The sequence below is a fragment of the Haliotis asinina genome, chromosome 11 (genome assembly GCF_037392515.1).
Source record: "Haliotis asinina isolate JCU_RB_2024 chromosome 11, JCU_Hal_asi_v2, whole genome shotgun sequence".
Classification (NCBI taxonomy): Eukaryota; Metazoa; Mollusca; class Gastropoda; order Lepetellida; family Haliotidae; genus Haliotis; species Haliotis asinina.
This window is the reverse complement of record NC_090290.1, coordinates 3,331,129-3,348,443: the sequence shown is the minus strand read 5'-3', so window position 1 is coordinate 3,348,443 and position 17,315 is coordinate 3,331,129. Positions and strand designations below refer to the sequence as shown.

At 42.6% G+C, this 17,315-nt stretch overlaps 1 protein-coding gene across 1 annotated transcript; it reads left to right on the top strand.

The window, feature by feature from the left end:
• The first annotated feature begins 4,001 nt into the window (after positions 1-4,001).
• On the top strand, positions 4,002-15,788 carry LOC137256426 (microtubule-associated protein futsch-like). Its single transcript, XM_067794270.1, has 4 exons — positions 4,002-4,541; positions 4,968-5,281; positions 5,660-5,869; positions 8,495-15,788. The coding sequence occupies exons 1-4, from the start codon at positions 4,002-4,004 to the stop codon at positions 15,786-15,788; spliced, it is 8,358 nt and encodes a 2,785-aa protein (XP_067650371.1).
• The last annotated feature ends 1,527 nt before the right edge of the window (positions 15,789-17,315 follow it).

The window sequence follows — 17,315 nt, the reverse complement described above, 5'->3', positions numbered from 1 at the left end:
ATGGTTCCTAGAACCCCTAACCTGCCCTATATTGTATCATTCTCAGGAGAATAATCTGATAGAGATTATTCAAAGTTTTCACTTTACGCTAGCCAGAGATATAGATCCGATCCACTTGGCAGGGGTGTAGCTTCCATCATGAAGCCCATGCTTACTCTTGATTGTTGCTAAAAGGCTGGGCAAGTCCTCAATACTATCTAAATATGAAGCTTTGCAATCTATCGGGCTTACATGATAAAATGGCTACACACCTGTTGGCTGTATTCATTTTCCTTTTATTATTGCGTTACTGTAAATCATGAAATAACTGCATCAAATTGATGTGGAAAATGTGAGCGTACAGTGCTTGCTCTCTGTTATTGAGGAGATGTTTTTATGTGAAGTGAGTGAGGATGGGTGAACACCACTTTCAGCAATGTTTCAGGAGTATCATGAAACAATAGAAATGACCTTCACATATTGTACCCCATTGAGGAGTGGAACTCTGCGGTGTGACGAGCAAACCCTTTAACCACTAGGCTAATCTAATGCCTCTGGACATACGCATGTAGACTGGCATGTGATGCTCACTGTAGTTGGGCCAAAAGTTAGACATGATGCTGCTCAAAAGAAGTGAAGGACCATATGAAACTATAGATAATCTGACAAGCAGTTTCTCCTGTGTTTCATCAAATTTAAGTCACTTGTCAAGCTGTTTTTGTAAAGTTTGTGAAGAAAGCTATTAATTACATCCAAGCTGCTATCACCCTATGCTATATTGTGGACCTTTAAATCTACAGATTTGTTGTCATTGTTTGCTGATTAGTTTAACTCCAGGACTACTTGCATGAGGGGAGGGGGTGTAGCTTTTCACTTGACCGAAGACCCGAGTTCCGTGTGGGTACAACATGTGAAGCCCATCACTGTTGTACCTGCCATGGTATTGCTAGAATAAAGATATAAGAGGCATAAGACCATTCACTCAATCACTCACTCACTCACTCACATGTATTGAATTCATAATGAGTTGTATGTCAGATGCTGACTCTCATGTTCTCTTGACAGTACATTAGTTTCATGATTCACAGTATGTATGATATACATATAGCCTTTAATGCGTTTGATTCTAGCTTCAGCTTGCTTTGCTTTTAGATTGGTAGCTTCATTTTGCTTCGGAAGTCTGCATTTGCTTTCACTTCGCTGTCAGTTATATAACCTAATGCTGTAATCAGTGAGCTCACAGATATGTTCCATTAAGATCACTTTGATAGGCAGACCATCATCTACTTGAAGTACCAAAGGACAATGGGAAACAGTTTGAATATACTAGTAGATTGTTGGCCTTCTTGGCTGCCACTTCATGGAACCCGTTACCTTTTCCAAGTGGCAGAATCCCATGAGATTTTTTAAGAGCAAACTCAAAAACTATCTCTTTAGGACGTTATATGACTTGTGAGCACCCATGAAAAAAAACCCAGCATTTTTGCTGTGACTTCATTGTGTTTGTAGCATCTCAAATTAAATGTTCCTTAATTGATCTCTGTATGTGCTCATGCCAATAACATGCTTCGTGACAAGACTGAAAATCAAATTAAAGCTGGAGGTCATTTATTGAGGCATATTTCTGGCCAAAAGTAATGTTATTAAAATTACCTCATAATAATCAAAATCATTCTCAATTCATGCCCAGATTCTCAAGTTGTAACTACCGTCCATGCTAATTCTTGTTAATATGGCTGTAACTGACATATTTACCTTCCTCTAGTGACTTTTACTTAACTGTCAACATAACCAACATACAAGGTAAAGAGGAATATTTTTTATTTTCCTTACCATAGGTCTACAGCATATTACCTCAAGCTTCGCTTAGAAGGAGATCTAATGGAGTTGAAATGCTATTCAATCTTGAATGGCTACCTCACAATCGACGATTGTCATGATATGGAAGTATCTGGAGCTCCCCACTGCGCAAACTCCACTAGAACTTCACTTTTACTTCAAATGTCGTCTTGTGTAGACATGTTAGGTTGCTATCTTTTTTTTTCAGGCAAATAAAGTTTGACTTACTATGCTTTGCACTGATTCCTTTACAGGTTGGTTCTTGGTGTTGTGGTATGTGATATTTTTCAATCTTTGTGGCGATTATAACGAATATTTTCGTTATTGTTCACTTGTCGGCTACCTCGTACGAGAAATGGTAGTGTGTCTCCTGTTTTTGATGTTGCCTCCGTAAATTTTTATGAATCGGTTTCATTTATCAGCGGATTGTTTTCTGTGGATAGTTTCCTCGGTATTTAAGCTTTGTTCTCTATTTTTGTCACTTAGCGCTGTATCTAGTGTAAATTTTGCTGTCCCTTTCGAGAGTGGCAACCATTTCACTTGTCTATTGCAAGCGTGCTGTTGCCCCTGTGAGTGGAGCAGTCCATTACGGGGTAAGGGGTGTTTTTTCCTTTATCCTTATTATCACATTTGTATTTTGGTTTATTACAGTAGTTGTGCATGACACGTTACTTCTGTGTGGTTTGCAAAGGCCTCAAGTCCGGGAAGGATCTTCACCCTTTATGTCCAGACTGTGCTAAGGCTACGTGCACCCTTCACCAGCGCTGTGCAGTTTGTTCAGGGTCATTTAAGTGCTGAGCTTAAGACGTTTTTGGCATTGGTCAGGAAGAGGAAGACTCAGTGATGTAGGAAGATGTCACGTTCCCCTGCGTCCTCTGCGGGTTCCAGACTGTCTGTTCCCAGTGGTGCAGGCAGTGCTGTAGATACCTGGGGTGGCATCTGATACTGCTGTGAGGGTGGAGCCGATGCTGAGGCAGACTCTGACGATGACACCAATGTCGACACCTACCACCCAGAAGGGAGGTTGGGTGGATTTGCTGAGACCTGACGCCCTAGCACACCCTGAGGTGCAACAGGTACTTAAAGCATTACTTGTAAGTGCCCCTTCGATGACGCCAGGTGTATCTCAGGATCAGGGGGCACCTCCAACTAGAGCTCCTCTGCTGCTTCTGGACTTTACAGAAGCGACACTGAGAGAGGAGTGCATCCGATATCACACGCACCAGCGCCCTCAAGTAACTGATATGCCAGGCTTGGAGAGATCGGCGCCAGGGTTGGATGCATGGGCGTATGGAGCGCCGAAGGGCGCCACTACTATTACCAGTGGTAGACTAAGAGCAGGGCGACCAGGTGTCAGGAGATCAAGGTCTAGGAGTCCCTGGAGCAGTTCATCCAATGTTTGTTGGAGCTGCCATTCGTTGTCCAGATCACCGAATTGTAGGTTCAGATCCCTTTACCATAGAAGAAGAAATTAGCGTTGGCGGCCCCGGTCAGCGTCGCCTCCTTGTGCCAGACATTCGGCACACAGGAAGCAGGGGCCAGCATTTCCTTGAATTGGATGAAGAACAATACTTCTTCCCCGACTATGAGGAAGAACCTGCTCATGTGTAGGAGGAGGCGGGATCGTACCTGCCACTTTCTGCTATGCACGACTGGATAGCTGACAAACTTCCGGATTGCCCTTCCCTTTTGTCAGGGGTAGACAGCGCCAAGGCTATCAGGGTGGACCCTGAACTGATGATCCCACCTCATCCCATGGTAGCTGACGCCATATCCTCCCTGAATGATGACTTCGCTAAACTGTTGTTGAATGCTACGATCAGAGTGCCTAAGTCGAAGAAGCAGGACTATAAGATGCATAGTCTCGACTTTGCGGACTCCGGGGCAGTGTTGGAAGAAGCCATTAGAAGACTATCTTCCACCACTACGTATAAGGTACAGGACTCCAGATTACAGGCCATTGAAACAGAGCTGTGGTGCATCCTAAAGCCAGTCTCGGCGCTAGCATCAGCTACATCAGCGGTGACTGTGAATTTGACAGAGCCTAACGAGTCCTAGTTGGAACATTTGTCATTGCTTTTCCTATGGCAAGGCAGGGTGCTGCATGACTTATTACGGCATGTTCGTACAGGTTTAGCAATGATGATGGTGGTGCGCAGGATGGGGTTCTTGGACACTTGTTCATGGCAAGAGGAATTCAAGTGCCATCTTATAAGGATTCCCTTCTCCTCAGAGGCCCTCTTCCAGAAGTTTACATGGAGCATACAGAGTCAACCAACACTGAGGTGTCATTATCAGCGTTTGAGGCCCTATCGTCGTCTTTTCATGAAAGAGCAGGAATACGAGGCAGAGGAAAGAGATGCTACATCCTGAGGAGGGAATCCGTTAGATCTGCCTTTACAAGAGGTCGCGGCAAGGTGCACCTCCCACCCCCAAGTACAAGTGTTCCCTACACCAGTAGGTGGGTGACTGCGCATCTTTTGGAGGAGCTGGTCCATCCTCGAAGATCCCTACGTTACCATAATCCTAAAGAAGGGCTACAAACTACCGGTCATATAACCACCACCGTTGACATCTCAACCGTCGGCGCAGGTAGATCTAGAGACGCAGCATCAGTTGTTGGCAGACGACATCGAGGTGTTATTAGGGAAAAGTGCCATCGAGGAAGTGCTGGACCCACACCTCTCGCCAGGTTTCTACTCTCTGGTCTGCCTCATTCCCAAGTAAGACTCTGACAAACTATGCATGATTCTCAACATGGCAGCGTTTAACGATCGTTACTTGATGGAGAGCCTCCTCACTTCAAGATGGTGTCTCTGGAACATCTGCACCTCAAGTTGGTCCCGGGAACGTGGCTGTGCAGTCTCGGCATACAGGATGCATATCTACCCATCTACCCTGCTCACAGAAAGTTTCTGAGGTTTGTATTCGAGAGTCAACATTACCAGTGGCGAATCCTGCCGTTTGGCATTTCAATGGCCCCATGGCTATTTACCAGAATCATGACGCCTATCAGTTGATTTCTTCATCTCAGGCAGATAGAGTTCGACCCATACATAGACTATTGCCTGCTCAACCAGATGATGTTACGATGTGGTTGTTGCTTCCGGTACATCTGCACCAATACCTGGTGGACGATCTGTCTGCAGCGGAGTTTGCTTGACGAAGTTTGTGCAGGACCACTGCAGGGTTGGGGTGGGTGCCTAAACGATCAGACAATCTCGGGGTTCTGGTCAGACGTAGAAGCAGGATGGCACATCAACAGTCTCGAGCTGGAAGTGGTGATTCTAGCTGTAAGCCACTGGGTGCCGCTGCTACGTCACTCCAACCTACTGACTGTTTTAGACAATCAGACGGTCATGTGGCTGATATTGAGACAAGGGACAACCAGGTCCAAGTCCCTGTCGGATCAGATGTTCCGCAAACGCAAGCAACATCAAGGCCAGAGCTCGTTATATCCCAGGTTGCAGAAATGTCCTAGCTGATGCGCTCTCCCGACCAGGGAAGCCGTCCCCAACCGAGTGGATGCTTCACCCGGAGATATTTCGGCTCATATGTCAGGATCATGGGTGCCCGTTAATAGACCTATTTGCCACGAAGTTCAACGCTCAGCTTCCAGTGTACATGTCTCCGATACCAGACCCGGCAGCTTGGGCGATCAACACTCTATCAATGTCTTGGGAAGGACAAGATGCATACGCCTTCCCACCGCCAGTACTAGTACCACCAGTAGTGGTGAAACTCAAGCTCACAGTGAGTATCCATCTGCTTTTGGTCGCGCCCTGGTGGCCAGCGAGGACGTGGTTCCCAAATTTGTGCTGCCTTGCGTTCCGGCTTCCAGAGTGGGATCAGTTGCTGCGCCATCGCCACACTCGGACACTGCGCCCAGACCATGCCTGGACCATTTGCAAAGGACTTTGAGGGCCATGGGATACTCATCTCAAGTGGCAAAGATCATTGCCCGGGCGCACAGAGCTTCCACCCGATCAAGCTATGATGACAAGTGGGCTACATTTGAGAAGTTCTGTGCCCAAAAGTTGCAAGACCCGCTGTTAGCGTCACCCCAATTCCTGGCTGAGTTTTTACGTTACTTGCAGTGCTCAAGGAAGCTCAGGGGCAGGAATACTGGGATCTACCTGTCAGCACTGAATTCAGTGTTAGGTGTCAGAGGAGATAGGAGGGTAATGGCATGATTTGTATGCAATTGTGCATTTTCATGTTACAAGAGAAATTTTAGTTATAATACTTAGAAAATAATATTCTAACATGTTTCAGATAGGGAGGCACCCAAAAATATGTTTTATTTAATGTGGTCATATGTTGCTCTGAGTAGGTAAGCGAAGAAATCCCAGACGAGCATTATTCATGGAAATCTGGATTAGATTTACTCCTGATATCAAGGAAAATGGTATCATATTCAGGTTTTCAATGTTCCGATATATATGGAATGCTACCGGCAACATACATGTATCTGCCAAATTCCAAGCATACTGTTAGAAAATTGTGGCATTTACATTTACTAAATCGTTGACGGTGTGATTTTGAGTGAAAAATGGTGGCAATTTTGAATATTCAATGCCTCCCGCTCTGTATATTATCTTTATAGTACAAACTGCCAAATCCCATGCATATCGTATGAAAATTGTGGAATTTACATTGAATCTAAGTCTCTCACAGTGTAATTCTGAATGGAAAATGACGGCCATGTTGAAAAATGGCAGCCATCATGAAATTTCAAAGTCTCCCTTTCTGTATATTATCTTTACAATACAAACATTATAACTGTCAAATTCCATGCATATTGTAGGAAAATTGTGGAATTTACATTGAATCAAAGGCTCTGACGGTGTACTTTTGAGTAAGAAAGGCAGCCATCTTGAAAAGTGGCGGCCATCTTGAATTTTCAATGCCTCCCCATCTGCGTATTATTTTTATAGTGCAAGCATCATTTGTGGCCTAATTCGTGCATACTGTATGAAAATTGTGGAATTTACATTGAATGTAAGTGTCTGATGGTGTAATTCTGAATGGAAAATGGCGGCCATCTTGAAAAATGGCGGCCATCTTAAATTTTCAATGCCTCCATGTCTGTATCTTATTTTTGTAGTATAAGCAACATATCTGCCAATTTTCATGCTTGTAACATGAAAATGCATAATTATACCACTATCAGCTGGACTATATGATTGAGGCAGACCATCCTGGCGGCTCACGACGCACAGAATCTTCCTCACCTGTCGTCTAACAACCTGCATGAGATTCGGATGTTAACCTCAACTATGGTCTTACACAGGAACTGTTCTGTTCCTGACATTATGGCTGGGTGCTTCTGGCAGTCCTCGACTGTATTTGCTAGTCATTTCTTGTGGGACTTAGCGGTGGAAGATTTGGAGGGATTCGGACCATTAGTAGTTGCACAGCAACTCACACGTCCTTCCGCCTTATAAGGTATGATCTTACTTACCTTGGTCGATAGGGGTCTTGTAATTACATGAGCTAAGTTACCGAATCCCTCCGGTGGTTAGTACGTGACCTTCACGAGAGATCGTTGTGGCAGATCGACATACAGACTGAATAAGTAGTAGTCCAGCTGCCCCGAGGCATATGTGGGATCTTAAGACACTGACGGTGCTCTGGAATCCTACACCACCGTCCTGTCTGTTGTATCCTAATGCTATAGACCTATGGTAAGGTAAGTAAAACATTTATTAAAATCTAAATATTTTACATATTTAAATGCTTACCTTACCATAGGGCGTTCAGTCCCTCCCAACACTGGACGCTCCTCCCCACTACAGACTCTAAGGACCGAGAAGTAAAAGTGGGGAGATCCAGATACTTCTGTATCATGACAGTCGTCAATTGCGAGGTGGCCATTCAAGATTGAATAGAAATTCAACTCCCGTCAGATCTCCTACTAAGCGAAGCTTGAGGTAATATGCTACAGACCTATGGTAAGGTAAGCATTTAAATATCTAAAATATTTAATGCTTAGATGTAAAGAATTGCATTAAATGCAGTGTTCAGAATCCATTGGTGAAATAAGCCTAAATCTGAAGAGAATTTTTTTTTTCAGAAAATTCAAATATTGTGCAAAATTGTTAAGATTCAGAATCCATTGGTGAAATAAGCCTGAATCTGAAGAGAATGTTTTGGGGTTTTTTTTCAGAAAATTCAAATATTGTGCAAAATAGTCATTTTACACAACAGCGAGTTTTGGAGTTAAACAAGAACCAACCAACATACCAACCAACCAACCAACCAACCAACCAACCAACCAACCAACCAACCAACGTTTTACTTGGCCACTTAGGATCATTGTTCAGATTCTACTCTTGTTTTGTGTAATAAATTATACACAGCATACGCTCTATCCTGAGAGAAGTAGTTTCTCTGATGACTTACTAGGCTATGAGGTCAGACTTGGTGATTACATAGTCTTATCCCAAAAGTGGAAACACTGGATTTTGTAGTCCAGTCAGCATTAAAAGGTGACCTAATCTCTCAGTTTGCTTATTTCTGGAACATTACTCACTTATTTTCAGTAATGCATACAAACTAGGCTGTTCAGAATATGCATGGGGAACCACCTAAGTATGGTATCTGTTGTAGTGTAGTTTATGGGAAATGTATCTATGTGTTTGCTTGTATTTATATACACTTTTCACTTTTTCAGAGGCACGCTTCCACCAATCACCTCAACGGATCTAGTCAGTCCTCGTTCAAATCATTCCATGCAGTCATCTGATTCATCCATGTCCAGCCGCTACTCTTCCTCGTCCTTCAACTCAGACCTGACCTCCACCTACAAGATTGTGTCCACATCACTGTCCCAAGCACCCACTCACCAGCCACGTCCACCTGTTCAGCCACTGAGACGTACCCTGCAAGAACCTCTGTGTATCCAAACAGTCATGTCTCATGCTAGACCAGCATCTGCCAGACTTGCTGAGCGTCGATACCTTCCTGTAGATAGGAATGCCTTTCTTGTGAAGGATGAAGATAAAGAAATGTATTCTCCAAGGTCTCTGAAGTTGGACAGGGCTAGCTCCACCACTGATCTTCTGCCCAGGTTTGACAACTACACTCAGACTCCTAGAGACTCTGCCACACAAACTCCTAGAAGATTTGGAGATCAGATCAACACAGAAGACATCCTCACTAATGATACCTCTGTTGATCAGGAAACGCAGACACCAAGGTCCTCAAGGCATGGGCTGAAGAAGAAGAGGAGGAAGAAGTATGAAAACCTTGAGTTAACATCACAAAGCTCAGACGCTACAGAGTCAGTGGACTCGGATATACTTTATGAAGACAGAAGATCTAGAAAACGAAATAAGCTCACTGGAGTTAGTTCAGCTAGTGATAGTTTCAGGTCAACCTCAACTCAAGACTTCAAAACTAAAGTCTGTCAGACAAGCTTCTCCATAGAATCGGAAGAGTCCTTCACAAGCCTTCACAGAAGGCACAGAAACATGAGTGAAACTATTACACTTAAATCTGTTGATGAAGATAATCCTGCATCTTCACTCCCAAACAGCACTGTCCATCTCTTCAAAGAGGAAAATATGTCAGACTCTGTGTTTGATTCTGAAGAACAGAATGGAAGATATATTGGAAGTGCAATTGATTTAGAAAAAAGAGCTGATGTTGGAAGCTCAGAAGAGTATGTTGCATATGACAGAGCTGATGAAGGCGAGAAAACCACAGACATGAAGGAACCAGAACAGCTGGGACCTCCAGATACAGAGAAGCAGCGGGAAGATTTCCCCCAAACTGTTGGGAATGAATCTCATGAGGATAGTTTCTGGGAGACCCGAGGAGTCACGGATTCCCCACATGATGCAGTTATTGGAAATTTTGGTGAGGAGAATGTGAGCATTGTGAGTCACAATGATCCTAAGGATCAGGCTTCAACTCAGGACACTTCTCAGCTTGAATCTGTATTGACAAAAGAATCTGAATCAAATAACGTTGATAGTCAGATGGCTGTGGTCAATTCTGAGATTTGCACAGTATCACCAGAGAATGTTACAGTGGAAGAACCAGCATCAGCTGATACTGCTGTTGAGGTAGTGAAGACTGATCCCGAAGTTGCAGTTAGTGTTGAAGATGCAAAGAACCTGTCTGACAGTTTTGATGATGTGTGCCGAGGAACTGTCGAGTTGCCTAGCTTTGAAGAGGATCCCAGAGGGGATAGAATTTTCTCTGACATTGATGGAACCATGGAAGAGTACAGAGGCATTTTCCTTAACAATCTTTCTGAAACTTTTGGAAGTGACTCTTCATCAAGGTACCAGAAGTTTCCAAGTAATTACATGTATGTTCCAGAGGATAGAGGATCAGATGGAGATACCCTTGTTGACTCTGATACAGATCCTGAAGTTTACACTAAATCTGAGAAGATATTTACAAGAGAAGAAACTGATGAACAGCTTGAGATGGATGAAGAACTGTGCAGGGGTGAAGCTCCTGTTAAGAGGAAGAACAGTGAAGCATCATCATATTGCAGTGCAACAAGAGCACAGGGAGAGATAACCCCTATGTACCAAGAGGTAGCTGTGAGTCGAGCAAATTCTGTCACTAGCCAGACCACTCAGTCAAGTGTCAGAGGTTCAAGAATAAGTGCCTGGAAGAAAGATCCGAAGGGTAGAACAGCTCCTGATCAAAGTGAGAAGTCCGAGCAGACAGCTGAGCTGGATCAGACTCAAGACCTGCTGAATGATGAAGATTTCCTTGAAGTAACTGAAGACTATGAAGCTAAAGTTGTGAAAGGACCTAATGCTGTGACTGCAGATGTTGACAGGACTTCTTCCTGCTCAAGAGGAAGTGGTGATAAAGTTCAGTCCCCTGCATCAGAAATGCCATCAAGAGGAGAAGAAGAGTTTTTGAATCTTGAAACATCAAGAGATGAAATGAAACGTGAAACTGTGGACATACCAGTTGATACAGAAAACATACCAGCCTTGTGCAGTTTGAGTACTAGTACTGGGGATGTGAAGAAGATATCTGTCAGTGAAGTTGATACTTCATCTCCTGTTCCAGCTGACACTGAGATTCAGGAAGCAGATACTGATATTGGAGATGATGGAAATAAGATAAAAGAAGACACACTTGAATCCGGTGATTCTGAATCAAGAGGACATATTGAGAAAACTCAGCATGACCTAACTATGTCCTCTCGGGGTGGTGATGAATTGGGTATTGAGCCTTTTAGTTCATTAAAAGATGAAAATAGCCAAATGCAAGAGACTCATGACAACAGTGAGTTAGACCTTCAGTATGAACCAGCTGAGGACAGAGAAGAGTTTGACACAGCTGTTTCAGAAGTAGCTGCCTCAGAGACAAAGGATGAGACCACAACAGAATTAGGAGCTCCAAGACCAGATTCTTCCTGTTCCACTTCAAGAGGATTTGTCCTAAATGGTTCCTCTCTACAAGGATCAAGTCAAGCGGCATCTTCTAGAGGCCATCAAAATGATGAGACTGTAGCATCCTTTGTGGAATGTACTGTTGCTGGAGACCGTGAAGATACTGAGACAGTGGATAACAATGCAACTGATTACGTCAATGATGATAATTTTAGCAGTGAAACAAAACAACTGCAAGTACCCACTGCATATTGTGCAGAAGAAAGAGGAAATGATGATCTTTTCTTGACCGAAGGAAATGAATTAGGTGTCTCCAAAATGTCAAAAATGGTAGAAATAAGTGGTGGAGATTGTGATTTCAAAGAAAACAAGAAATCAGAACTGTCACGTGAGGGAACCTCTAAAAATATACCAAGTGATGATGAAGTTTTTTATTCAGATCCATCTGTGTCAAAACCTATGCCAATGAGACCAGTATCAGCATGCTGCATAGACAGTACTTCTGTATCACCTTCAAGACCCATCTCAGCCTGCCATGTTCCACCACTGAAAATGGGCAGCACTGGCCTGAAAGAAGATACAGCCATACCTGACAAATTGTACATAGAAGCAGGGAACACAGGTGATGATATCTATCAGATACCAGCAAGTGATCCTAAGGATTTGATCAGCCATGATGAGAGTCGAGGACAAATAGATACAACTCTGAACTCTGAAGTCATTCTGTGTGAAGGGGAAGAACAGGTGACAAGTCATTTTGAAGAACTCAGGATGACTGAGGATACTCAGATTTTAGAGATTAATAGTGTCAAACCTCCATCCACAAAAGATGAAACTGTCAATAACAGTATCAATATTATCTTAGATGTTGGTGCATCCATCAAGTCTGCTACTTTGACAGACAATCAAAGAAGACCTGTCTCGGCACATGGTATGAGAAGTGACACTGCACATTCTCCAAGAGAGAGACCAGTCTCAGCGCACCATAGGCAGATGTCTGATATGGTCATCGAAGGGTCATCTGGAGATCAGTGTGGCACAGTGACAGAGTCTAATACCATTGCACATGATGACATTTCAAACGGTAATAGTGGCATGAATGAAGGTGAAACTGTTCGGTTTGATGAAAGCCGAGGACAGATGGATGTGCAAGGAGATCCTACAGACAAGGAGAATGCTTTTGAGGAGAAAGAGAAAAGAGAGTCTGAAACTGAGCTGCAAGAGGAGATGGAACCAGCAGTTCCTGAAATGTTGACGTTGATAATTGAACAGTCAAGTCAACAGGATATATCTAGTCAGATGTTGACACCTGTGAATACACGTAAAGATGACATTGAAAAAGTCCAAACCATGGAACCAAATGCTGATTCAGAGGAGAAGAAAGCTGAACAGGAAGATGTAACAGATCTAGATATGCTAACAGAACACCCAGAACGACCAGGCTCGTCTCTTAGTATAGAAAGAGGTGAAACTACAAATACACCAAGACCTGCTCCATGTCTGGCTAGAACAAAGGTTGAGAGATCTGATTCTGTATGCAGTAGAGGATCTGAAATTGATGACAGTGGTAACATATGTTTGAAGGAGTGTGAGGAACAAAAAACTGAATCAGGTGATAAAAAATCAGTAGATCAGCGTCCTGGAAGTGTTTCTTTGGATCCAGTAGAGACACACATTCCGGTATCAAAACCTGATTCAGAGTCTCATTCAGAAGGTCAATCATTAGAAATCAATGCACCTATAGCTGACGAAACGGACACTAATCCTAGAAACATTACCCATGATGGACAAGAGGATGTTGATGTTGTTGAAGTGGTGCAGGAACAAGCATCTCAGATATCTGCGTTTCAGGATGTTAAGGAGGGACAGGAACCAATATATGTTTCATCTCGGAGAGGAAGTATTACACATAGAGATGCTGTCTTGAGTAAAGCAGTTCTGACAGGTGTGTTATCACCAACACCGTCCACTGACAATGAGGAGTCATGTATGCCCATTGTCTACAGAGGCTCACAAACTCATGGCAGTCATGATGATACACAACAGGGAAAAAATGTTGCTCTCCATGGTGATGTGATGACTAATTTGAAGACTACTGACCTTTCCTTAATTGATGACAATTCAGATGAAAAGCCAGCACCAAACAATTTGATATCTAAGGACTCGGTGAATTTCTTTTCTTTTGATGTCTCTGATGGGAGTAAGTTAGCCCAATCCTTCACTTCAAGTGAGGAGTCTGTTACACTTCAAACTTCCACTGACACAGTGATGAATGATTCTACAGAATCAAGCACTACATGTAATACAACAAACACAACCAACACATTGGAGGAGCAATATACCAGAACAGAACTGATTCCTGATAATGTTTCTCAAGATTCTTCGGGAATAAGATATGCAGTGTTAGAAAGCAACAGTGGAATTCATACAGCACCAGATGTCTTAGGAGAAAAAATGGATGAAACTCTAACAGCTGAAATAAAATCTAATTATGCAGTGTCTCATGAAGATGCCCTTGGATGTGAAGAAGTAGATAAAGATCATTCACCGGAAGATGGGACCAGTCCAGTAGGCACATTAAGACCACTCTCTGTATTAGGCCTGCCTCAGAAAGATCTGTCAAATAGAAGGCTTTCCTTGGAGTCCAGAGGAAGTAGTGAATTTATTATAGAAACAGACGAAGTTCCAATTGTTTCATCAAGAGGAGATGAAATCTTACCTGAAAACACTGTAGGTGAATTACCTACAAATGATAACTTACCTGAATCTCAGACTTTTATCAATGGATATCTTCGAATCAAACCAACTGTTTTTGAACACCAAGGTGATGAAGGAGAGGAGGCGTACTGTTCACTTGCAGCTCCATCAGCATGTCCTGACGAAGCATGTCCTGTTATCACTCAGAAAGGACCAGGAGATATTAAAGTGATCAACTCTCCCAGCCAACCAAGTCCCTTAGAGTCAAAACTGGCTGATTACTTGGGAAACGTAAATATGAATTCTTTGATAGCTGTTGTGGATGAATCCCCAGTGGATGTTGATTATACAAAGAGTGGGAAGTCCAATGGAACATCCTATCACCTCGTGTTGAATGAAGAACATTGTGAACCTGACCATGGGAGTCAAGGAGATGGTAAAGTTAAAGGCATATTAAGCAAAGCTCCAGATGATAAGGACAGTTCTAGATGTGGTATCAAAAGCCTTGGGGACAAAAGTGAATTGTCAGTTGTTACGAATGTACCTGCTGTTAGCATTGATCCTCACCCACAGGAAATTAACAGGACATATAAAGGGATGACTCACTTAAAGGAAGAACCAATAGGAAAGAGAAAAGCTGTCACCTTTGTTGATGGACATCTGCCTCAAGAAGACATTGGTACTTGGGATTTGTCACCTCAAGACATTAGCAAAATGGCAGAAACACAAGACAGTAACAAAGAAAAACTGACAAATGAGGCTATGCTTAAATCAAAAGTAATGATGCCTGAAGTAATCCTTCATCAGGGCTCTGACAACCAGGGAGATATGAAACCTCCCATGTCAGTACATGATGAAAAGTCTTTGTATGCAGCCACTTTGCAAGCAGATACGAACCATGTTACAGAGACACTGCCTGAGAGTGGAGTATCTGAAGATACAAGAAGAAATCCGAACAAGGAACCAACTTCAGACACAAATCTATTGCCAGGCCACCACAGACAGTCAACAAGTTTGCATGGACAGACAGTTGTCACAGATGCAGAGACACCAAGCAGACTGTCAGAGGAGGTTGATGAACATAAAACAACTTCGGAGACAACTACAAACCAAGGTCATCTCAGACAGTTGACAAGTGTTCATGGGCAGACTGTTATCGCAGATGCAGAGGTGTCGAGAAGACTGACAGGGAATGTTAAAGAACCTGAGGATAAAACATCATCAAATCCACTTCGAGGGAATCCGACGCTCTCAACAAGTCTGCCAGGGACGATAATCCTGAATGTTGCAGAGGCAGGTCAGCTTTCAGGAGGTGCTGCTATTGTTCAAAGTAGCAATGGAACTATGGCTGGTCAGGTGGAACATACATCAGAACACCGAGTTATTGCTGTGTCAGAATGTGAAGGGCTGCCAGACAAGGCTCCCCATGAACATGTGACACAGGGGCAGGAGCAGAACAGGATGAATCCACCCCAAAATGAGGAGCAAAAGGAGGAGGCTGAGTCTGAGCAACTTCTAGGTGACACTGAAAATACTGATGCAAGGAACGGCAATGATCAGTTGTCAAATGATCATTCTGATCTGAAGCCTGTCACAGTGTCTGATAGTTTGTCAAATGTTCAGGAGCATGATGCTACAGGTCTGAATGGTGGTATGGCTTGTGGCAGACAACAGACAATCTCAAGTAAACATGTTGGAATGTCAGTGTCTGGAAACATGGATGAATCTTATGGGCAGTCTGTGTCTGAATCTAAAAGGGGACTGCATTCAGATCAGACGTCTGGACATAGGATTATCCTTGTGTCGGAGAGTCTCCCAAACCCTGCTGCCAAAGCCACGGTCATTGAAAGACGCCCAGGTGGATCCAGAGTTATTCTTGTGTCAGAAAAGTCTGAGGTGTAAAGTTGTCGACTTTGCCATGTCATTATTATTTTCTGTAACATTTAAACTAATCATTTATGGAAGGCCTTTACATGCATGACCTATAGCAAGTAGGCATTTTCAGATGGACTTTGGTCTTTGAAGAATATTGCTAATGTCATACCTGATTTGTGAAGAAAAGAACCAAATGTCCTTTCCATGTTGACAGTAGTTCAGAAAAAGGACCAACCTAATTATATTATTGTTCATCATGGGTCAAAATATTAGCTTCTGCTTTCATAAACAAAGTCACTGAGAATGGGAACTGATGACAGTTAGTAAAATGACATAACAAACTAATAAATAATTCAGTGAATCTTGGGAATTCACATGATGTCATTCACAGTGAAATTTATGGAAATATGAAAATAGAACAACAGTGTCAATGGTATGCAGGTTTAAGGATGAAATTATTTCAGGAGGTTTAGTAGGTGCTTTTACATGGCAGACACCACTCAACATCTCAGTTTGTATATTGTTTATTGTGTTTGTTCTTGACATTTTTAATTCATTTTGTACTATTTGTTTTATATATGTCTTTTTCCCTTGTTTGACAATGTCCAGTTTTCATCATGTTTATTGTTTGATTGTTTTTGGACTAGGATTTCTTTTTACAATTTGTGACTACCATGATGCATTTGTTGCCACTGAGCACATACTAATCATTGTGACTGTATACTGTAGCTTTAAGATTATATACTTATGTCTTGAAGTGAAGCCTAAAATAATTTTTCTAATGGTATTATCAATCAGCATTTGTCCAAACAAGTCACACTGCACCTTGACACAACTATACTCATCTCCCTGCACTCATCTCCCTGCACCTCCACCCACCCCGACCCCTACCCTGCAACCCGACTCCATACCCTGCCTGCTTAGGGGTCATGCTTAGTGACTTGGTTCATCATGTGACTTCATCCCCTGTTGTAGGAATTATTGCCCATGATATCAATAACAAGATTGTCTGATCCTGATCTGTGAGACTGGCATTTTGTAGCTGGACTAGTGTTTAGTGCAGCATTATACAACAAGTTTCCATTTCTTGTCAAAAGTTGAGGAGAACGCTTTTGTTCCTCTCAAGAGTGATGATAATCAAGGAGTATTTTTTATTGGTTTTACAAAGAATATTTACAAGGAATATTTATGACAAATATTTACAACGAATTAGATTTACATATAGATGTAGTTGTATGAAAAATATACATGATGTCATTCAATCAAACTTAACCATCTGTGAACATCTTTGATTTGTTTGGAGACTGTATATATATATACATATATATCTTCTCTGATGAACAGACTTGAAGCGATGTGATGTAGGGGTGTGGTATTACACATTATCACAGTACAGTACCTCCAACATCAGAATCAACAGAAGCCAGAATTTGGAAATATTTGGCAGAATGAAGAAGAAGTGGCTTAAAACATCCAATAAATTGAGGCACAGGAAATACAATGTGCACTGGAACAAGCCAAGGATGTCGAAGCAGATGGTAATTGTATGTATGT